The sequence below is a fragment of the Mus musculus genome, chromosome 3, assembly GCF_000001635.26.
Source record: "Mus musculus strain C57BL/6J chromosome 3, GRCm38.p6 C57BL/6J".
NCBI classification, from domain to species: Eukaryota; Metazoa; Chordata; class Mammalia; order Rodentia; family Muridae; genus Mus; species Mus musculus.
In genome coordinates this window covers 122,244,649-122,267,952 of record NC_000069.6, presented here as the reverse complement: position 1 = coordinate 122,267,952, position 23,304 = coordinate 122,244,649, and the positions used below count along the sequence as shown (strand labels likewise).

At 43.0% G+C, this 23,304-nt stretch overlaps 1 protein-coding gene, 1 long non-coding RNA gene and 1 pseudogene across 3 annotated transcripts in view; 1 reads left to right on the top strand and 2 right to left on the bottom strand.

The window, feature by feature from the left end:
• Nucleotides 1-737: 737 nt before the first annotated feature.
• Nucleotides 738-22,466, bottom strand: Gclm (glutamate-cysteine ligase, modifier subunit). 2 transcript variants are annotated; one of them, NM_008129.4, is made up of 7 exons: nt 21,842-22,396; nt 12,343-12,408; nt 8,662-8,746; nt 6,026-6,085; nt 5,151-5,353; nt 3,045-3,159; nt 738-1,725 (listed from the first exon to the last, which is right to left on the bottom strand). In NM_008129.4, the coding sequence occupies exons 1-7, from the start codon at nt 21,965-21,967 to the stop codon at nt 1,556-1,558; spliced, it is 825 nt and encodes a 274-aa protein (NP_032155.1). In that variant the 5' UTR covers nt 21,968-22,396; the 3' UTR covers nt 738-1,555. The 2 variants fall into 2 exon arrangements, with proteins under 2 accessions (NP_032155.1, XP_030108283.1); XM_030252423.1 differs by lacking the exons at nt 738-1,725; nt 3,045-3,159; nt 5,151-5,353; nt 6,026-6,085 and adding an exon at nt 6,193-6,285 and having other exon boundaries at nt 21,842-22,466.
• On the bottom strand, nt 10,529-11,263 carry Gm6061 (predicted gene 6061; annotated as a pseudogene).
• Nucleotides 22,447-23,304, top strand: part of Gm46822 — a 48,101-nt gene continuing 47,243 nt past the window's right edge. The window contains exon 1 of the long non-coding RNA XR_001783969.2: nt 22,447-22,929. This is a non-coding gene — a long non-coding RNA (predicted gene, 46822). The remainder of the gene's footprint in view (nt 22,930-23,304) is intronic.

Genomic DNA, 23,304 nt, shown 5'->3' with positions numbered 1-23,304 from the left:
CCTTCCATGTTGAGGTTTGATGTCGTTCACAAACATCTGGATATATCAGCAAAGGAAGGTTTCGTTTTTGTTTTCTTACGTCCTTAAAGTAACCCTTCAAAAAAAAGTTTGTGTGCATGTCCTGGGGTTTAAAAACAATAAAGGAGATATTAAAGTTTTCCTTCAGAGCAGCTCAGACACCGCACTGCACAGATTTTAAATACAACATATATTTAAAGATATACGCTATAGAAAAGTTACATTTCCAAATTTAACCATTACCTATGTATTTAGCATTATATACAATCAATATAATTATAGGCTTTTAGTTCAAATTCTGTTAAGTTTTAGTAGGCAAATCAGTTGTTTTCACATAATTCTAATTGAGACTAGCATCCAGTCAGTAACCACAAAGTCTCACTTAAGAAAACCATCTACTGTATTGGCTTAACATAGAACTCTAGTTCTTTTCTCTACATTGAAATTTTCTGAGCAAAATTAGTTTTACAAAGACTCATGGTTTAAAAATATTGGCATACAAGACACCTTTTAAAGAGAAACTGAACCTGGGTACAGACACACATTTAGAGATTAAGACCTTTCAATGCTACATGTAAGGACCATAGCCTCTTTGCATTTTTCTGACTCTTAAACTAGTATGACATTAAAACTAAATGATTTTCTTCCCCTCCGCCTTTCCTGGCTTTACTCCTTGTCGGCAATTGATAGGTACAGAGATCAAAAGTTTTACTTGGCTGATTCTTAGTTCATCTCTCCAGAGCCCATAGTGCTAAGCATGTGGTGAGTCCAACTGAGCAGCAACACACTGAGAGTACAGGAAGAGGTCCAAAGACTCTGAAGATAGCAACAGTAGTTGCTTTTATGAAACCCCCAAACAATAATGTTAAAGCATCAAGCCGCCTTCTTAGACACTCTGCCTTTGTAGATAAGAGGTGGAAGAAACATGACCCAGAACATGTGGTCAATGCATAGCTATAGCTACGCTGTAAGCAAGAACACACACATTAAATTTCCATTCGTGGATCAAAGAATGAATTTTATTTACATTACTGGTAGACTGCTATAGTTACTGAGATAGATTATTTTGCCAATGACAGGGGAAAAAAAAATCTAGTATGTTTTAACAACTGTAATGTAATCGCTTATAGAAGTATAGAATAGGAAGCAATTAATGAATTTTGGAAATAAAAAATATGTATATACATCACCCTGATGCCTAAGCCAAAATATATCTTAAAACAAATTTTCTTGATTTCTATTGCTCATAAAAATAAAGGAAATATATTGCAAGTATTTTTCTTTATAGACGATTTCCGTTAGAAAACAACAGCTTAATGATTAGAATACAGTGGTTCCTGTGAGCGCGCTGCTGCAGAGGCACGGGAGGCCCTCAAAACTCAACACAGTGCCGAACAACTGCACTCGCACCTCGGGGATGCTTCTTGTAAGGCGGAGCTATATTTTTTTTTTTTTAAACACATCTCAATGTTATCATGAATTTGTATCTTATGTTCCAGACAACAGCAGGTCGGTGAGCTGTGGGTGTGAGCTGGAGTTAAGAGCCCCTCCTTTTGGCTTGCAGAATGTAGCCTTTAGACTTGATGATTCCCCTGCTCTTCACGATGACCGAGTACCTCAGCAGCCACAGCGGCACCCAATCCTGGGCTTCAATGTCAGGGATGCTTTCTTGAAGAGCTTCCTGGAAACTTGCCTCAGAGAGCAGTTCTAAAACAACACCACACAGGTTAGGTTTGAAGACAGAAGCTCCTTACTATGTTCATAAGCATTTAACACAGCAGAAGTGAATCCAGCGCCAAGGATTAGCGTCTGGGAGAGCGAGCACCTGCCTCGTGTGCACTTGGTTTTGTTTACCCTAGCCAATAAACAGCTCTGATGGCACAGACGTGCCGCGGCATGTGGGGAAGGTGGCAGGAGGTTCACAAGGAAAGTCATTCGTGGCTACATAGTGACCTCCAGGCCAGCATGCCTGCAGGAGAGCCTATTTCAAAAAACACAACAAAATTGAATGTATGTGTATCATAGCCTATTTTAATCATAACTTTTGGCTAGGAGACTGGAATTTGCACAACTGTGAAATATACAAGAAAGTAGTAAGAATATAAATCATTCCTAATGCTATTTACAGTACACACACACATACACGAGAGAGAGAGAGAAAGAGAGAGAGAGAGAGAGAGAGAGAAAGAGAGAGAGAGAGAAAGAGAGAGAAATTCACACAATATCATACTTAATTACATGGAAAAATATTTTTTTAAAAGATTTATTTAATATTATACATAAATACACTGTAGCTGTCTTCAGACACACCAGAAGAGGGCGTCAGATCTCATTACAGGTGGTTGTGAGTTACCATGTGGTTGCTGGGATTTGAACTCAGGACTTTTGGGAGAGCAGTCAGTATTCTCACCTGCTGAGCCATCTCGCCAGCCCAGAAAAATATTACTACATGCAAAAAGGTATAACTACAGGAAGATTTAAAGCCACACCATTTAACTCCCCCATTAGTTATTAGGTATATATCATAACGTATTCCTCATCACTGGCAAAAGGATATCTACTTTTTTTTATTACTTTGAACTTTTCCTTTGGCCACAGCATAATACCTAAGTATATTCATCAGAGCATTATGTCCATTGCTTTCTTAAACAAAACAAAACAAAACAAAACAAAAAATGTGCCATCTAAAAAATGGTTGCGTTCATTTTCATGCTCTTGCATAGGAGCCTGCCAACTGTTTTCCAACTCCACTATTGCAGAGACAAAAATAAAGACGTGGATGTTTTAAATTAGCAGTAATATTTCCAGTTAACAGCACTGTACCTTTCTCACAGCACAGACTTTAAACTAATGTCAACATTTGTTGTGTTTTTCTTAAAATGTGTGTGTATAATGTTGGGGATCGACCCCAGGCCATGTGCCTGCTACACAAGCATCCTGTCACTGGCCCGCACCTCCAGCCCACTGAACAGGTTGTCTCCCAAAAGCTCAGGATCCAAGCCTAGAGATGAAAATGCCAGTCTCACCTTTCGGGTCATTGTGAGTCAGTAGCTGTATGTCAAATTGTTTAGCAAAGGCAGTCAAATCTGGTGGCATCACACAGCAGGAGGCCAGGTTAACTTGGTTACTATTGGGTTTTACCTAAAAGTGGAAACAAAGTGAACTGTATTCAATTATGTCACACAGAAAATAGAAAGCACAAAAAAAAACCCCAAAACAAAACAAAAACAAACAAACAAAAAAGGCTGGGCAGTGGTGCTCTTGGGAGGCAGGGGCAGGAGGAGTTTGAGGCCAGCCTGGTCTACAGAGTGAGTTCCAGGACAGCCAGGGCTCCACAGAGAAACCTTGTCTCAAAAAACCAAAAGAAAAGAAAAGAAAAAAAAAAAAAAAAAAAAAGAAAGCAGAAAGCATCAAGCTAATATTGATGGTTGCTAGGAAACAGAACTAGTCTGCAAGTCCATCAACAGATCGGGTAAAGAGAAACTGATAAACACAATGGAGTCTGAGTTCCATAAAGGAAATGAAACTATGATATTGGCAGGAAAATAAACAGACTGAGAAATTATTAAATGGACTGGAAAAAGCTGGACTCAAAAAGGCAAGACTGCATGTTTCTCTCAGATGTGTGTATGTGTCTAGGTCATGAAGCTAGAACAGAGAGGAAGAAATCTTGAGGTGAAAGGGAATGGAATACAATGAGGAGAAAGGAGAGGCCCACAGGGACAGTGGAGAGAGATCGCCTAGAAGTTGGCATAGTGACATAAGTATGCAAATGCTATATTGAAACCTATTGCTTTGTACATGTAGTTAGACAATGAACTTTGTGCCTTTGCACATATGTGTGTATACTGGTGCATGTGGAAGCCAGAGGTTGGTATCAGGTATCTTCCTTAATTACTTTCTGCCATATTTTGTGACAGGGTCTCTTCACTGAACCCGGCACACACTAATTTAGCTAAACTGGCTGGCCATCCATCAATCCCTGGAGACTCTTCCTGTCTCCGCTTCTTCCAGGCACTGATATCACAGGCAGGCACTGCCTGGCTAGGTATTTCTATGTGTGCTTTCTGGGTGCTAGGAACTGAACTCAGGTCCTCACGCTAATACAAGCACCTTACTGAGCCATTTTTCTAAACCCCACTTTTTTTTTAATTTAAAAAAAGAGAGCAATAAATTTTAGAATGTAAAACTATATTTGACAATTCTTCATTTATAAAATACTTTTGTATGATCACCTGTGTTAATATATGCCTTCTTAATCCATGTTAGTGATAACAAGGAGAGATGCTCTAGGATGAGAGAAAAACCAATAGAAGATTACACGTAGTGTTAAGATTCAAATTGAAGCCTACTGGCCCACCTGCCTCTGAAGCCGCTACTCTAAGGGTGATAATGGGTTTAGCAACAGGGAATGTATCTTCAATGCAGACACTGAATGTCAATGTATAAACTGTGGCTACTAATCAGGCATTTAAGGAGGCTCATGACTTCCATAGCAGCCCTGGCTAACTGTTCTATATGCCCTGGATCAGTACATGTCCATCTCCAGCTGCTTCTCGGCCACACATGATACCATGTCTGTGAGAGAAAGGACAGTGTTTTCTAGGGTCTTCCTGCTTATCATCAATTATGAAAGGTCTGAGGAAGCAGCTGAAAATGAAATAAAAGGAATAAAGACAAAATACAGGAAGTAAAGGTTAGCATGCTGGTAACCTCCCTCAGAATGCTGTAGGTTCTTAGAGCAAGAGTCAGGGGACGACGGTTTCATGATACCGTCCCCATATCAGGTCCTATAAACTAAGTCTAATCATCTTTATGTAATAGAAAAATATAATATATGCTACATATATTTCCTTAAGAAATTAGAGCCCTAATACACAAAGTGTAATATTTTCATCATGTGTAAACATGGCCCACTGAATGAATGTCTTTAATTCACTAGCTCTGAAAACTTAGCATTTAGTGTTTTCTTCATTCATTTTAACTGGATGAACACTCAGCTCAATTAAGCATATTAAAGACAAACGTTAAGCTCCTAATGCCTTCGATAAAGCCTGCCGCCCCACAGTGAACATGCACTAGATGCACAGTGCCCCCCAAGTCGCAAGTGTCAGGGTCCGGACGTGCTTTACCTGTGCCCACTGATACAGCTGCTCCAACTGTGTCTTGTCTAGATCAGAGGTGCCTATAGCAACAATTTTCTTGCTCTGAACTAAGTTCTCTAATTCCTCCCAGTAAGGCTGTAAATGCTCCAAGGAAAGATTAACTCCATCTTCAATCGGAGGCGAAGCCATGATCACAGAGTCCAGCTGTGCAACTCCAAGGACGGAGCATGCTGAAGGAAAGGAAGACACAAAAAGGCTAAGTGAATGTTACTAAAACAATCATTACTGTCTTCACCATGGCCCACTGAAATGTCTGTTACCAGCCACTCCTGACAATAGATTCCTGCATAACCTGTCATTTAGGACATGTCTCCAAGTACCCACTCACTCACTTCTCTGCAGCAGACAAGGGGCTTTCTGACCTGCCCTCTTCCTTTATTTTTTAGCTAACCAGCTGCTGAAAATGATTCCAAAGTATTTGTATTATGCTGTCTCTGATTATAGTATTTCATCTACAGTGTAATATTTAAAGGGGAAATAATGATTAAAGAGCACTGTATATAAGTAAAGACTTACTCTATTCAAGTCTTAAAAAAATTAGTCTAGCCGGGCGGTGGTGGCGCACACCTTTAATCCCAGCACTTGGGAGGTAGAGGCAGGCGGATTTCTGAGTTCGAGGCCAGCCTGGTTTACAGAGTGGGTTCCAGGACATCCAGGACTACACAGAGAAACCCAGTATCAAAAAAAACAAAAACAAAAACAAAAAAAAAAAAAAGAAAAAAATTAAGTCTAGAATTTTAAACAGTAAACTTGAAATCAGCTTATTTATCTAGATTGGTTATGACTAATTCACTTAAGATAATTAAAAATCCATTATTATGAAAAAATAAATTTCTGCTTACCCATGTCAACTGCACTTCTAGTTGATGATGAAGAATTCGATCCTACAATGAACAGTTTTGCTGGAAAACGAAAAGACTGGTTACTGCGTCGCGTACCCCCCCTGCTTGTACCACCCACTGTGCAGGGTTACCATGACAGGAGCTGGTTTTCTGGTTTTCTCTTTCTCTGCGTTTGTAATTGTACAGGTCCACTTTAAGCCACACACATACACTTTAATTCTAAACCTTAAATTCCATGCTAGATGTCAACATGTCTGTTTCTAAAGAATAAAACAAATCCATGTATTACAGGGCAGGGTAGATAAACAGGACCTAAAATTATTTTTAATGTCTATTTTTATAGGCTAAGTATAATGGAGCATATTTTTAAAAGATTTATTTATTTATTTTAAGTATGTGAGTATACTGTCCTACTGCTGTCTTCAGACACACCAGAAAAGATCTCATTACAGATGGTTGTGAGCCACCATGTGGTTGCTGGGAACTGAACTCAGGACCTCTGGAAGAGCAGTCAGTGCTCTTAACCACTGAGCCATCTCTCCAGCCCCATAATGGAGCATTTTTCATGCCTTCTACAATAAGCCAAATGTAAAAAAAGCCTCAAAGTGTGTAACGAGAAGAAAACTGAAGAAACAAAAAGCATTTAAAAAAAAAAAGCTGTAGTTGGATAATCTTCTCTGTACACGTGTGCAGGCGTGCCTGAGCGCAGAGCACAGGTGTCCTCAGGCGTCAGGCTCTAGTGCTGGAGTCCAACTCTAGTCCTGTGCAAGGAATCTGGGCCCTTCACTGCTGAGCCATCTCTCCAGCCCCATTTTACCTTTGTGTGCTGAACATTTTGTATGTGTTTCCATACAGTAGTTATCTAAAAGTTTTCTTAGTAATCATGTGCTTATTACACAAATGAGGAAGATTAATAAAAACAGAAAGACCAAGAAGACATCGAGCAGCCCAAACTCATATGTATGGACACAAATACAACCCTGGGTGACAGGGCATTTGCCTTACATGTGTGAAGCCCTGGGTTTGATGCCCCTCCCCTTGCCACAAATAAAATCCTCTCACTACTCATCCCTGGTCCCTAAATTTTGCCATCAATTTTGCCATCTGAACTGGCCTTCTCTCTCCCTCTCTGAAAGATGGGGCACTCTGAGATTGAAAGAGAAAATCTTCTTAGGGATGAGAACTTTATTCCTACTAAAGTTCTCTAATGTGCAGGGACGGAGGACAACTTGGAGGAGGCCCAAGACAATGATGAATTACCATCAACTACACACAAATGTCCTTTCCTTCCTTTCCTACACAAGCATCGATGTGAAGTTAACAGAAGGATCGTGGTTGGAGCCAGGCACACCTCCACAGCCTGCTATCCATCAATTCACTGGCTGAGAGGAAGCTTTCTCTTCTCTTCCTTTTTACCTGCTGGGGGTCTCACTACATTGCCAGGCCAGGAGAAACTTCTTCTGGTCTCTCAAGTAGCTGAAACTACTGCTGTATGCCACTACACCCAGGTCTGTGCTAACTTGTATATTACTTAACATCCTGGTGTGGCGAGGAGAACAATCCTTCTTGGTACATATGTTTTGATAACTATATAAAGAAATATAGTCATAAGGGACCACTCAGAGCTTCGCACAAAGCACGACTCAACAGATGGTACTATGGTTGGAATGGACATGCCCATCTCAATAAGTTAGTAAATAATAGCTATCCAGCATTACTTTGTGGTAAGTACTGCCCTAGTTATGTGCCTTTTTTCTTATTTCATCCATATTATAAAGAAGCCTGTGAAATAATTGTATCCCACTGTACAGATAAACAAATTGAGGCTCAGAGAGGTTGAACACTTGCTAATCCTAGATTATTTTAGTCAGTAATCTATACATGCAGGAACCTAAATCCAGGCAAGCTCAGGATTTTAATGACTCTGCTTTGCTATGTAAGCCAAGAGCAGAAACTGTTAACTTTCACTGCTACTTCTGAAATGTAGCAGTCACTGACAGATGCTGATGTATAGAATATTAACATGCACTGTCTGTCTTTCCACATGGCTTGTTGCCCAGACAACCTTCTGTATTTTCAGGCAACCTCAGCCACTATATATCAGTATCCCAGAAATGGAAGATTCGTATTTGCTTTACATAGACTCTGTTCCTGACTGTTCCCTTTATCCTCTGCGTTTTCCCACTTTAATCACTCTATTGTTGAGTACACACAGATCACACAAGAACAGCAAGTCCAAGGTTCGTCCTGACTGCACGGCATGCAGCGCTGATGTCCTGTAACTCCCCCTTAAGACTTGACATTACATTATAGAAGAGTAAGTTTCTAAACCGGTGACTGAGTCATTCACTGTCAGAAGGAAGGATTTACCCCACCCCCACCCACTGCATGGGAGAGTGTACTGTAAAGGCCAAAGCTGGGCTGCAGAGATGGCTCAGTGGTTAAGTTCACTGACTGTTCTTCCAAAGATTCTGAGTTCAATTCCCAGCAATCACATGGTGGCTCATGACCGACCATCTATAATGGGATCTGATGCCCTCTTCTGGTGTGTCTGAAGACAGCTACAGTGTACTCATATACATAAAGTAAATAAGTAATTCTCTTTAAAAAAAAAAGAAAAAAAGAGCGGAGCTTACCAGAAACTTTCATTTCTTCTCTTTCATCGGGATTTATCTTCTCCACTGCATGGGACATGGTGCATTCCAAAACATCTGGAAACTCCTGCAGGAAACACAACATACAATGAACATAAAATCGCACTTTTGATTGTACTGTCCTAAGTACTTCAAAAGCAAAGAACTCATGGGACAACAAGATTCTTTGTGATGTCTAATAGACTTTACAAGCACAGTACATATAAAAAGGTTAAATATGTATGTGCATGCTTCTATTCTCTGGAGTAAAAAGGTTTCATTTTGATCTGTTATTCAGAAGTATTAATGGCCAAAAATACAAATAATAAACAAGTAGAAGAGCATAGTAATGTGAGGGTCAGAATTGCTGGCACAGAGGTAGGTTTACTTTAAAATTAATCAATGAAAATTACCCATCTTGAATAAAGACATGCTAAAGTCTTCTAAAAACTTTCTATATTAATTACCAGCTGTCTTAGTTACTGGTCTGTTGCTCAGAGACCAGGACCAAGGCAAATGTTTTCTTATAAGAGAACATTTATTTGGGGGCTTGCTTATAGTTCTGGAGGGGTAATCCACGATTCTCACGGCAGGAAGCAGACAGGCCTGGCCCTGGAGCAGTAATGAGAGCTTTACATCAGCAGGCACAGAGAAGCAGACTGCAGCTGTCATGTTTTGGTTTTTGGTTTTTTGGTTTGTCTTTTTGCAATGTCCACACCCACACATGTGTGTATTAGAGGATGGGAAATAAATCCAACAAAAATTTAAGGGCCTTCTATCTCAGTGAAATTCTTAGAAGTCCACTGGTGGGGGGCATGCAGAAAGATACTTTTTCTAAGGTGAAGGATAAATTATTGTACCAGGTCCTCCCATCACCAAGAAAGAAGCTCGATGTTTAGTAGGCCTAGGTGGATTCTGGGGACAGCACATTATTCATTTTGGGTGTGTGACTTTGGCCCATATACTAAGTGACAAGAAAAGCTGCTAGCTTTGTCCAGGGTCTCGAACAGGAGAAGGTTCTTCAACAGACCCAGGCTGCTGTGCAGGCCGCTTTACCCCTTGGATCGTATGATCTGCAGTCCCAATGGTATTGAGGGTCAGCGGCAGAGAGGGATGCTATCTGGAGGCTTTGGCCGGCCCCTATAGGTTGAGCAACAGAGGAGACCCTTGGGATTTTGAAGCAAGGCTCTGGGTATTTATGGATACATAAATGCTCTACATGGATATTTGTGCCAGCTTTATTAATAACTGACAACAGTTTGAAGTAACTTAGATGTTTTTCAGTAGACAAATGGACACAAGCACTGCGGTGCATCCAGGCAATGAGATGTTACTGAGTCCTGAAAAGCAATGAGCTATCAAGCCAGAAAAGACTCGGAGGAACCTGAAATGCATATGGCTAAACTAAAGCAGTCAGTCTGGAGAGGGGCGCTCTGATGGGGACGTTGATAGTGGGGAGCAGAGGTGAATGAGAACTCACTGTTCTTACTGCTCAGTGTTGCTGGGAACCTACAATGCTCTTAAAGAGAATATATTGAGAAAAACCAGCTATGTTACCTTAATAGGTCAAAACTTGATGACTTAGAAATAGCAGAAAAAGATAAGATGTTTTGTTTAAATTGCTGTGGTGGTTTGAATGAGAACGACCTCCCACAGGCTCACTGTTTACTGGGAAGGATTAGGAGATGTGAGATGAGGTATTCACTGGAGAGTGGGCTCTGAGGTTTCATAAGTCCACATCTAGTGTCTCTTTCTGTCAGTTTATCATAGGGCTCACCCTAGGAGACTGAAAGTTCATGATTGGGAGCAGAAGGCATTGGAACAGAAGCAGAAACCACAGACATTTGGGCAACTTCTTTTTTTTTTTTTTTTCTTATTTAGTTTTTATTCATAATCATAAACTTAACTTTGCAATCCAGCTAGACTTGAAGGGGAATGAGGAAAATATGGAACCCAAAGAACTTCAGTGAGAGCAGAGATTACAGGACATTGCGAGCAGATGGGGTAGGGACGCTGTCCTGAGCTACAGAAGGAATGGTTTGATGGGTAAAATGCCCGCAAGTCAAAAGAAATTAGAGCTGTCCACAGTCGGAAATGGTGATCTTCTTGCTGGTCTTGCCATTCCTGGACCCAAAACGCTCCATGGCTTCCACAATGTTCATGCCTTCTTTCACCTTCCCAAAGACCACATGCTTGCCATCCAGCCATTCAGTCTTGGCAGTGCAGATAAAAAACTGGGAACCATTTGTGTTTGGTCCAGCATTTGCCATGGACAAGATGCCAGGACCTGTATGCTTTAGGATGAAGTTCTCATCCTCAAATTTCTCTCCGTAGATGGACCTGCCGCCAGTGCCATTATGGCGTGTAAAGTCACCACCCTGGCACATGAATCCTGGAATAATTCTGTGAAAGGAGGAACCCTTATAGCCAAATCCTTTCTCTCCAGTGCTCAGAGCTCGAAAGTTTTCTGCTGTCTTTGGAACTTTGTCTGCAAACAGCTCGAAGGAGACGCGGCCCAAGGGCTCGTCATCGGCCGTGATGTCGAAGAACACGGTGGGGTTGACCATGGCTGCAGCAAACGGCGAAAAGCGACAGTGGCGTCTGCCATTTGGGCAACTTCTATCTGCCCAAAGAAACCAGAATTTCCAGCTGCACTGGCTGGTTTTGTGTGTCAACTTGACACAAATTAGTTATCAGAAAAGAAGGCGCCTTAGCTGAGCAAACGCCTCCATGAGATCCAGCTGTAAATTATTTTCTCAATTAGTGATTAGTAAGGGAGGGACCACCATGGATGGTGCCACCCCCAGCTGGTGGTCCTGGGTTCTATAAGCAGGCTGAGCAGGCTATAGGAAGCAAGCCAGGAAGCAGCACCCCTCCAATGCATCTGCATCAGCTCCTGCCTCCAGGTTCCAGCCCTGCTTGAGTTCCTGTCCTGCCTTCCTTTGGTGATGAACAGCAGTGTGGAAGTATAAGCTGAATAAACCTTTTCCCCTCAACCTACTTTTTGGTCAAGGTGTCTCATCACAGCAATACAAGACCTAACTAAGACACCAACCAGCACATAGTCTTTGTTTGAAACAGGAGCCTACTATGTAGTCAAGGCTACTTTAGAACTTTTGTTGCAGCCCAGGCTGGTTTCAAACTCAATCCTCTTGCCTGGAGCTTCCTAAGGGCTGGGATTACAGACATGTACCATGACGCCTGGCTGCTCTTCCATACTTTTAAAGTAGTATATTACTAAAGACAAGCAGCTGCAGATAGTTATTGTGTCTGTTAACGTTTTTGAAAATAGCCCTGTACTGACATTTAATAAAATACAGCTCCTTACTGTTTCATGAAGAACTGACATTTAAAGAATTGTTCCTAGCTGTATTATTGGGGTGATATTCTAACAACCAAGGCTGATAATCATTTTTATACTAGACCAAACAGTAACTGGAATACAACACTGATGGGCGAGGAAACTGGAGTAGGCACTAAGCAAGAGAAAACTAGATAAGGCATGACCTAGAGACCACATCAGATATTCTGTTTTATGCTCAACCCTCCTAGGCCTGACCGTCATTGCAGCAAGAGAGCCACAGAGCTTTATGGCCAACTGTCTGCTGGGCCTTACTCAGCAAACTGGAAATTAAGTTCACATCTGCTTAGGCCTGCAGGGTTTCTGCATTCACATCTACTTACCCTGACTAAATCGGGGCTGATTTGGGAACTCCATTCATTCAAGGTCTTTTGGATACAGTCCCGAAGCTGCAAAAAGAAGCATTTTCAAAGTTGATCAACAGCTCTTCACACACAGTACTTCAGTAAAGATGCATTGGAAAGTGGAGGAGGGCAAAGTGGTAGTAATAGAAAATACCATACAAGCCCATGTTTATTAAGATTTTTTTGTTCTCTACACTATAAGTTCAAACCTCTTTTTATTCTTAATTCCTGTTTTTTGTTTGTTGAGACGGGGTCTCTCTACCTAGCCCTGGCTGTCCTGGAATTCACTGTGTAGAGCAGGCTAGCTTCAAACTCAGAAGTATCCACCTGCTCCTCCCTCCTGAATGCTACAGTAATGCATGCATCACCATACCTGACCCTTAACTCATTCTTGGCTGAAAGTAGTAGTCTAATTGTTTTGAAGGTGATTTTGTACCAGTGAAACTTTAAGACATTAAAGTATTCATAATTTATAATTGTATACAATTATATATAATAATTATATACAATTATTTCAAAGGCATTATTATAAAAGACCTGGACCAGGCTGGAGAGGCTCTAGATATAACTCCAAAACCCAGGAGGTAGAAGCAGGAGTAGCACAAGTTCTGAACTAAATCACTGAGAACTTAGCTGTAAGCACGGCAAGTCTGAACAGCGTTCACAGAAATCACTGTCACTTTACTGCAAGTGATGGACTGCAGAGAAGGCTCAGTGTTGAGAGCAGTTGTAGCTCCTGAAAGGCCCCAGGTTCATTTCCCAGCACCTACATCAGGCCACTCACAACTAGCATCTCCAGTACCAGGGCACCCAATACGTGTTTCTGGCCTGGGCAACTGCATGCATGTGGTGCACATAAGACAAGAAGCAACACATACAAGCTATACATAAATAAAAATAATTTTTTAAAAAGCAGCAAAGATAAGTATGGCCAGGGGAACTTCTACATAGACTCACCTGTGTTATAGTAATAAAAATTCAAACCTAGGACTGGAGAGATGACTCAGTGGCTAAGAGCTCTGGTTATTCTTCAGAGGACCAAGGCTTAATTCCCAGGACCCAAAAGCAGCTCATAACTGTCTGTTAACTTCAGTTTCAGATGATCCAATACCCTCTTCTGGCCTCCATGGGTACTAGGCATGCAAGTGGTGCCCTGACATATATGCAGGTAAAACACACATATACATTAAAAAAAAAAATCTATCTTGGTTCGGCTCAGTTAACGGAGCAGTTGCTTAGCATTCCTGAGGCCAGCCTTTGGTCAGTCCCTAGCACCAGAACTCAGCGTTCAACCTCCTGCCCAATCAGAGATCTGCCAAACACTCTTAAGAACAGCCAGAAATAGCCAGGTGTGGTGGCGCACGCCTTTAATCCCAGCACTCAGGAGGCGGAGGCAGAGGTAGAGGCAGGCAGATTTCTGAGTTCGAGGCCAGCCTGGTCTACAAAGTGAGTTCCAGGACAGCCAGGGCTATACAGAGAAACCCTGTCTCAAAAAACAAAACAAAACAACAGCCAGAACTTTCCTTTTAGCATTCCAAGTAACTGCTATATAATGCTACAGTCTGAAAACCACCAGCATGGATCTCCTTGTAACACTGACAATCTGGAAGTTATTTTCTATACACAGGGTACACTTCTTATCTTGTCTTCAGTGTCTTTTATAAAATATTTTTATTCTAACATCACTGCATGTTATAAAATACACATTTGTAGTTATCTCAATGTCGGCAATAACGGTCTCATATAAGATGCATATTTACTTAATAAAGACCTAGATATAAAAAAATATATAAAATGTTATTTATCACTATACACCAAGCATGCTACTGTTTATCAAGGAAAATATACCCTATCACTATTCACTAAGCTTTTTTAAAGCTTTTATTAAATGTATTCATTTGACTTTGTGTTTTGCCCCATGCATGTATGTACAAATGTATGTGCTTGCTGTCCATCCAGAGATCAGAATAAGCACTGGCGTTATGGATGGCTGTGAACCACCAAACGGGTGCTGGAAATCAAACCCCAGTCCTCTACAAGAGCTTAACTGCTGAGCCATCTCTCCAACTCCTCACTATACTAGAAAACAGAAAAATAACAACGAAACCATTACATTCCTTTACTGTGTGGGAATAGTCAAAGGGCAGGTTTAAGACTCAAACCTCTCCTCCCACACAGGTCTGAGGAATCAAGCGCAGGCTGTCCTGCCTTGAGGCCAGTGCCTGCTAAAGCCATCTTGGTAGCCTGACCCTAAACTTATTTTTGATCACTAATTCACCAACTCTGGCACAACCAGTGATTGACAACCAATCTCTGCTTTAAAGATAACCAAGGGCACAGTGGTTCACATTCTGTGAGCAATCAATAACAAAGAAACTAAAAGTCCAGGCTGCAAAGGCACTGCTGTAAGAAATTACAGCAGTGACTCACTATCTCACTATGATAATGAGTTTTTGAACTCATCATCTCACTATGACTGCTTATGATATGATAAAGACTGATACAACAGGTATCTTATCACTTCTCAGTACAGATAGTTACAAGGGGCAAGAGGGTACCCACTCAGGGTAACAGAGCCACTATGTCAAGTTCTGCAGTCTGCAATAGTACTTTATGTGCCAATTACAACAACTCACCTGGATTCAAGTCACAAGATCTGCACTGCTATGCAAAGCATAATTAAATTAAACTGAAGTCAGATAAAAATTACAAGTCAATATATTCTTTTGTTGCTTATTCTTTTTTTAAGTTTTAGAGTTCTTTGTTTTGTTTTTAGCCTACAAAGTATTGATTTTCATTACTGTGTTTTTCAAAACAAAATCTGTCTCTGGTGTTTCTCTCCTCCTGTTCCCAATCCCTCCCCCTTCAGCTCCCCTGCAGCGTTTCTGACACACAGGACCTTTGTCCTTCTCCTGTCAGCTCCTCATGTCCCCATCATGGCCATCCTCACAGCTCCGTCCTCACACAGTGCATGCTTGTGGATACGTCTGTTCCCTTACAAACTAGCAAATACTGAAGCAGCAGGGCTGAGTCAAGCTGAACAATCCTATGAGTGGTACTTCAGCTCAAATCTTGGAAACAGTCTAAGGTGCCTTTCTTTCCCTGGTAAGACATATTACATATTACATTTACATATTAGGGCTCTTCTGATGAATCCCCCAATCCAAGATGTTAATTTATCTTCAAAGCAGTAGCCCCTTTTCTGAAACCATTTCTTTAATTAATCTTAGATTCTGAACAAATTACAGAAAATTTCAAAGTTAATTACTTAAGAAATTCAGGACAGGAGAGATGGCTCAGTGGTTAAGAGCATTGATTGTTCCTCTGAAGGTCCTGAGTTCAAATCCCCAACCACATGGTGGCTCACAATCACCTGTAATGGAATCTAATGCCCTCTTGTGGTGTGTCTGAAGACAGCTACAGTGTACTTACATATAATAAATAAATACATCTTTAAAAAAAAAGAAAGAAATTCACTAGCTTTACCATAAAAATAGTGACTTTTAATCTTATAAATTACATATTATCTATAGTGCCTTATATTTTTCATTTCCTATTGTCTCTACTCTTATGATACCCATACAACATCACTAAAGATAAATACCACCACAACTTAGCCAGTCATTAGATCTGGAATTACGTAACAACTTTAAAAACAAAACAAAACAAACCTATCATATGCAGGGCAGTGGTGGCAAATCCCTTTAATCCCAGCACTCGGGAAGCAGAGGCAGGCAGATCTCTGAGGCCAGCCTGGTCTACAACGTTAGTTCCAGGACAGCGAAGACTACACCAGGGTTTATTTGAAACCCTGCCTCAAACAAACAACAACAAAATGATCACACAGTTCAATTGTCAAACACCCACCATGTGCGTGCATCCTTTGGGGGTGGAGGAGTTGTTGAGTCTGATCCAGCCCCAGGCTGTCACCCACTTTTGCTTCTCAAGAACATCGATTACAGGGGAGCACCAGCAAGCCCAGTGGTCCCGTTCAACTTCTGACATCGCAACACTACAATGCTGTCACTTACAAAAGCCAGGGTGCAGAATCACACAACAGAGTTACAAGTCAGTGTTTCGAGTATATACAGTGGTGCTTTAGGCCACATATGTTTAGGGAGCTGGAGGGATGGCTCATTGGCTGAGAGCACTGGTTGTTCTTCTAGATTCCCAGTGCCCACATGGCAGCCTACAACCATCTATAACTCCAGTCTCAGGAATTACACCGTCTTCTGGCCTCCATGGGCACCAGGCATACATGTATGTACAGGCTAAACACCCACACACATAAAATAAAAAGAAAACAAGTAACTGAACTCTACCAACATGTTAATCTGTTTTAGTTAGGGTGTGGTTTTGGTTTTTCCTCTTTTTCATGGATCTTCCTAGGACGTCGGTTGCATCAGGAAGATTAACCAACAATGAATGCAAACTCTGCACTTTCTATGAGGAATACATAGCCACAGAAGTTACTGCCAATGACCTGAGTAAGGGGCGGAAGAGTCCTGTGGTCTCAGTCAGTGGTGGGAATAGCAAATGAGTCTTTTCATGAAGCATGTTGTCTTGTCCCACAGCAGTGTGTACCTGCAAGGGGCCATCTTACTGTAGACCTAGACTAAGAACTGGAGTGAGAAAATGCAAGTCTCTTAGGAGGTGGAAGAGGAAGAGGAAGAGGAAGAGGAGGAGGAGGAGGAAGAGGAAGAGGAGGAGGAAGAGGAGGAGGAGGAGGAGGAGGAAGAAAAGGAGGAAGAGGAAGAAGAGGAGGAGGAAGAAGGGGAAGAAGAGGAGGGTAACAATGATGATGATAATGGTATTCCTGGACTGTCAGATACTATTGTGCTTCAGCAGCTGGGACCCAAGACAACTAGTAGAACCCTCAAACTTTTCAGTCTCTCTTAGAGGATGATGTCCTCTTTATGATGTTTTCATAAAGTGCTTAAACAAAAAAGATGAGAAGCACCCAAGATTCAGCTGTTACATGTGTCCTGTAATGCAACACAATCACTAACCTACTGCTCTGAAGAAACAATGCACTAAGAAAAACAAGGAGGGGCTGCAGAATTTTGACCTAAAAAATGCCAGGAACAGACTGCAAGACATGTAGGCTGTCCTTGCTCAGCTCTTCTACTTTAGTCCCCACAAAAATAAGAATCCCTTTCTAGCCCGTCTCCTTTGTCAGCCATTGAACCAGAAACACCTTCTACCATAGACCCCAGGGCCCAGGACACTCCTAGCTTTTTTCAGCTCCCCCTCTCAGCATGTCCTCCCGGCTCATCACCATCCCTTTCCAGCATCCTCAGTCTGAGGGTGGAGACTCTCTGGGAGTAGAATGACCCTGTCACAGGAGTCACCTAAGGCCATCTACGTATTAGATATTTACATTACAATTCATAACAGTAGCTAAGTTACAGTTATGAAGTAGCAACAGAAATCATTTTATGATTAGAGGTCACCACAGCATGAGGAACTGAATTAGAGGCTCACAGCCCTAGGAAGGTTGAGAACCACTGCACTGCACTACCACCAACCCACAGAAACACTTCCAGAAACTTCACTGCCATCAGACTATGACTAGGATCCAGAACACCAACAGCCCCTAAAGACAAGAACAGGTATCCACACCAGAAATACCTCAAACATCTTAACTCCAGATGCCTAGGTCCCAGCACAAAAAGACAACCATGAACAGACAAGACAACATGGCTCCTCCGGAAGCCAGCAACTCAAAACGCAGTAGGCACTGAGAAAAGCAATTTAGTTGAAGTATAAGACAAAGACTTCACAGTAGCAACTGTTCAAGGACCTTCAAGGGGATATGAATGAAGTCTGTGAAAACTCAGCTGGATGAAATAATGAAAACAGCTCAGGATATGAAAGTAGAATTTAATGAAGAACTAGAACCACTTTAAAAAAAAAAAAATGCAGGGGCTGGTGAGATGGCTCAGTGGGTAAGAGCACCCGACTGTTCTTCTGAAGGTCCAGAGTTCAAATCCCAGCAACCACATGGTGGCTCACAACCATCTGTAACAAGATCTGATGCCCTCTTCTGGAGTGTCTGAAGACAGCTACAGTGTATTTACATATAATAAATAAATAAATCTTTAAAAAATATTTGTTTGTTAAAAAAAAAAAAAAATGCAGGGCTGGAGAGATGGCTCAGTGGTTAAGAGCACTGACTGCTCTTCCAAAGGTCCTGTGTTTGATTCCCAGCAACCACATGGTGGCTCACAACCATCCGTAATGAGATCTGACGCCCTCTTCTGGTGTGCCTGAAAACAGCTACAGTGTACTTACATATAATAAATAAATAAATCTTAAAAAAAAAACAACCCAACTAACATAAAACTCAAAATTAAAAACTTAAGATATTAAAAAACAAACAAACAAACCAACCAAAAAACCCTCAGAGATCACTGCCTTGGTCAACTTCCATCAGAGTGGCTGCTTCCAATAGTGGACAGGATTAGCCTTGAGACTAAAGGGGCAATGTTCAGAGTGGAAGACTGCGGAGCACATGGCTCTAAATGGAATGTCTTTGTCAACCCCCTCCTCAGACCACAGGGATCCATGCAGAATAGGAGGTGGGACAAGGAGACAGTGTCGTCCAGACACAATTGGACTGAAGCACAGATGAATTCAGAGACTGTGGCACTGGGGCAGGGCCTGCACAGGTTCAGGTCAGGTTCCTAGCACTGAGAAAGGAAAGAAGTCTAGGTGTCCCACCCCAACCTTAGAGTTAATTTGCAATTAATGCCAACTGGTAAGGGGGTAAAATCAATTTTCTCCAGGAGTGTCACTGGGTATATCACGCATACTCCAGGGCAACACAAAACAAACTCCATGGCTTTTCTCGAGATTTTTTTTTTTTTTTTTGCTTTTTGCTTTGTCTAGCTATGTTTTGTCTTACTGGTCTTCTGTTTTTTCATTTTGAAGTTTTGTGACATTGTGGGGTTTTGTTTTTGTTTTTGAAAGAAAGAGAACATAAAATTCAATGGCGAGTGTCTGGGAGAAATCACAGAAGGGAAACTATAATCAAAACACATATACAAATATATAAAATACATACATAAAAATATATAAATGTATAAAAATGAAATAGAAGTAAATTTTAGGGGCTAGAAAGGTGGCTCAGTGGTTAAGAAGACTGCCTGCTCTCTTGGAGGTCTCCAGTTCAATTCCCACCGCCCCACAACAGTCTATAACTCCAATACCTAATATTCTCACAGACGTGCATGCAGACAAAACACCAATGCACGTAAAATAAAAGGAAATAAAAAATAAAATCAAAATAAATAAATTTAAAAAATCAAAAAATAAGAATCTATAAGAAAAAAATGATCAGGCCTTTGGGAAAAAGGTGGTTATTTTTGTTTTGTTTTCCAGTTTCCTTAATCTCTTCAAGTGAATTGAACTGTTTTAAATAGCACATCCCACTTTGATCTCTGGTTGTTAGAAAATTCTTTCTGCGGGCCGAGGATACGGCCCAGGGGATGAAGTGCTTGTCAGACAAGCGCGAGGACCTGAACTCAGATCCCAGCACCCAGAGAAAAGCCAGGCACAGTGGTAGGAGGCAGTAGGCAGTACTGGGCCTGAGGGAACAGACACACAGGCTAGTCTAGCCAATCCCTGAGCTCTGGGTTCAGTGAGGCACCCTATCTAAAGGAAAATATCAGACATCAACCTCTGGCCTCTGAGCTCACACACAGAAGAGAAGTCTCTAAGAGCAGACAGAACACACCCCTCCCTGTATCAGAGACCCTCCTCCTGAGTGCTGGGATCAAAGGCCTGGCCACCATACCCAGCTTAAAAAGTCAATTGTTTACAAAGTGCAACAGGATAGAAAAAACATCTCCCACATAGTATGCAAGGGTTAGTAATATCCTTTCTATGCAGCCTGTTTCTAATATGTTGAAACACACACACAAGAGAAACAGAAGCGTGTGAACTGAATGAAAAAATGCAATATTTTCCGTCAAAAAACATTGACCGCTTCTCTGATGATGATGGTTGAAAAATGCACTGAAATTCTCAAAGAATAAGAACATTAAAAACAAACAAACGTTGCAAGCTACTGCAGTGTGTTGTGGAGAGATAAGGTGCAAAGGGTACACTGAACCCAGTGCCGGGAGGAGCTACGGCTCTAAGCCAAGATGCAGAGACACCTTTGAGAGAAACAGGCCAAGTGGGCAGTTCAAACAGCGGCCCAACTCAGCTGGAAGCTGAGCACAGGCTGGGCTAGGGAGCTGGTTCCCCAATCTGACCAGTGAAGGCTCTCAACTTACAACGAAGGAGTCCAGGCGCTCTTGTAGAGCCTGCCTCACTAAAAGAGCAGAAGCCCGTCTGTCTCTGACCACTGAGACCGACCTTACAATATGACCTAACTTAGGAAATGTAGCCTTTAACCAGGATTTGTTTACCTTTCTGATGATCCAGTTGATAACAAGCATGTTGTGTGCAGAGTATTTTCATACCCCATCTTTTCCTTACCACAACTACTTGATGAGAGAATATTACTCAAGGTTAAAGTTATAGCCGGGAAAACAGTCTCAAAGTCAAATAGCTCCTAGGTGTAACTGTTTCTTTTTTAAAATGTTTCCATTTATCTTATTTATTTTTTGAGCCAGGACCTCATCACATGGTAGCCCAGGCTGGCCTCGAATTCTACATTCTATTGCCTTAGCCCACTGAGGCTGCGTATTAGAAGAGCCCACCACCATACCCAGCTTATTACTCCCCACACATAATTGCACATCTGTCTTGTTTTGTTGTTTTAAGTAGTATACATGTTCCATATTATCAATACGCCTCTGCAATGAGTTGCACGGTCCATGGAGAACCACTGGCTCAGGAATGGGCCATTAACACAAATATAACACATTTTAATTCTAGATTAATCTGTCACTTCCAACTACACATTAGGTTTTTTGGGGGCGTGGGGGTTGGGGCTGACACTGGGTAGCCCTAGCTGTCCTGGAGTTCAATATACAAACCAGGCTGACCTCGAACTCAGAGATCCTACTGCTATTGCCTCCCTAGGGGCCGGGATTAAAGGCGTGTACCACCTGCCCCTCTTTAATGGTTTTGAAGCAAATACAATGTTAACATCCAGTAAGTTATTTGTCCCAAATCCAAATTCAGTACAATAGAGAAAGCAATGTCAACAATATCAAAGTTAAACCTATTGTTAGTCCATCTACCAAACACTAAACCTTTATCTTTCCTTTACCTTGGCTAAGGGAGAGGGACGGAAGATGAAGACGCGGGGCTGCAGTGGCTCTGTCCAGCCAGACAGGGGACCCGGTGGCCCTCAAGAGTTGTGCGATCAACTCCGACCGGCGGAGGCGCCCCTCGCCCCGCAGTGGCACCTGCCAAGCCGGGATAGTACCCAGCTCACTTCGGTACCTCCGAAGCGGGTCGAGCTCCGGAGAGCCCTGCTTGTCCCCACTTCGAGGAGACCCTCGGCCCCCACCGTGCTCACCTCCTCGCTGTGCGTGGACGGGCACTTTTTTCGCAGGCGGCCCCAGTTGAGCAGGTTCCCGGTCTGCAGGTGCAGGGTGCTGGCCCGCGCCAGGAGCGCCCCGGCCGCGCGGCTGTCGGTGCCCATGGCAGCTGCCGCCGGAGGGGACCGGGTAGCGCCGGAGCCGCGGAGAGATGGCGAGCGGGCGGGCAGGCGGGCGGGCGAGTGGGCAGACGGCTGCCTCGCAGGGCGCGGCGGTGCCCCAGGCCCCAGAGGAGAGCGCGAGGCTGCCGACTCCGCGCGGCCACAGCCCGGTGTGCGCTCGGGCCCGAGGAGGCCGGGCGGCGACGGAGAGGCGGTCCCGGAGGGAGGGAAGGAAGGGAGGGAGGCGCCGGCGCGGACGGTCGCTGCGGCTTCTGCGGCCGCCACCGCCGCCGCCGCTGAAACGAGGGAGCTGTTTCCTGGAAGACAATGACTAAGCAGAAACCTCACCCGAGAAAGTGCTTCGTAACCGTTACTCGTCCCGCGGCGGGCCAGGGGCGGGGCGCAGGCCCGCGGGTGACTGGCCCTCGGCCTGCGGCGGGCGTGGCGCCGGGCGGCCGGGAGCGGGCGGCGCCGCGGGGGAGAACAGCGCGCGGACGTGCGCCCCCTGCCGGCCAGAGCGCGGCGCGCGGCCTACGCCGCCAGCGCCTCGTGAGAGTTGACGGTGCGCCCGGGAGCGCCGCTCAGCCAATGGCCGCCCGCGCTGCGGCCCTGGACACGCCCTCTTCGAGAGGACCGCCGGAGGTCCATCCTCCCAGGCCTTGAGAGCGTGCCTGCTTCTGTGTCTAAGGAGCTGATGCGATGGCGCGAGTGTCTCATTGCCCGCGCCCCGCTCTGTTTTTTAAATTTATTTTTATTTTTTCCTTTTGCTTTGCTTTGCCCAAGAGTCTTTCCCCCAAACTGATCATTCTTCTTCCAGCGTGTTGATTTACCTATTTGCTGGTGCTGTATGAAACCAGAGAGTACAACTTTAATTTTCCCCTTTCAGAAGCCTAATCCTTCGAGAGAAAGGCCTCAGCCCATGAAACATTAAACAATAAAAATACCACGGGGCAGTTAGTTTCCAGGTCAGTTAAGCATAAGGAACAGATGGTAACAGAGAACGTTTTATGATTCACACTTTTACAAGTTGTTCGTGATTCTTCCCCATTCCCACTGGAGATGGCTGGGTATAATAGCAAACTGACCGTTTATTAAAGTTTTACCCAGGAAACAAACTTTTTAACAAACCAGTCAGGTATGTTAGAGCCAGGTGAGATTTTCATTATAAGGCGGCAAAATCTTTTCAAAAGAAACATGAATCTGAGTTGGTAAACTACTAAGAAATAGGAAAGGCTGGAAGATCGTTCCAGAAAAAGTGAGGCTGGTGTTGGGTACATCTTTGTGCACATCCAATGAGCAAGAATCCATGGAGAAGAGGTTTCCCAGGAGCAGCCCCTCAC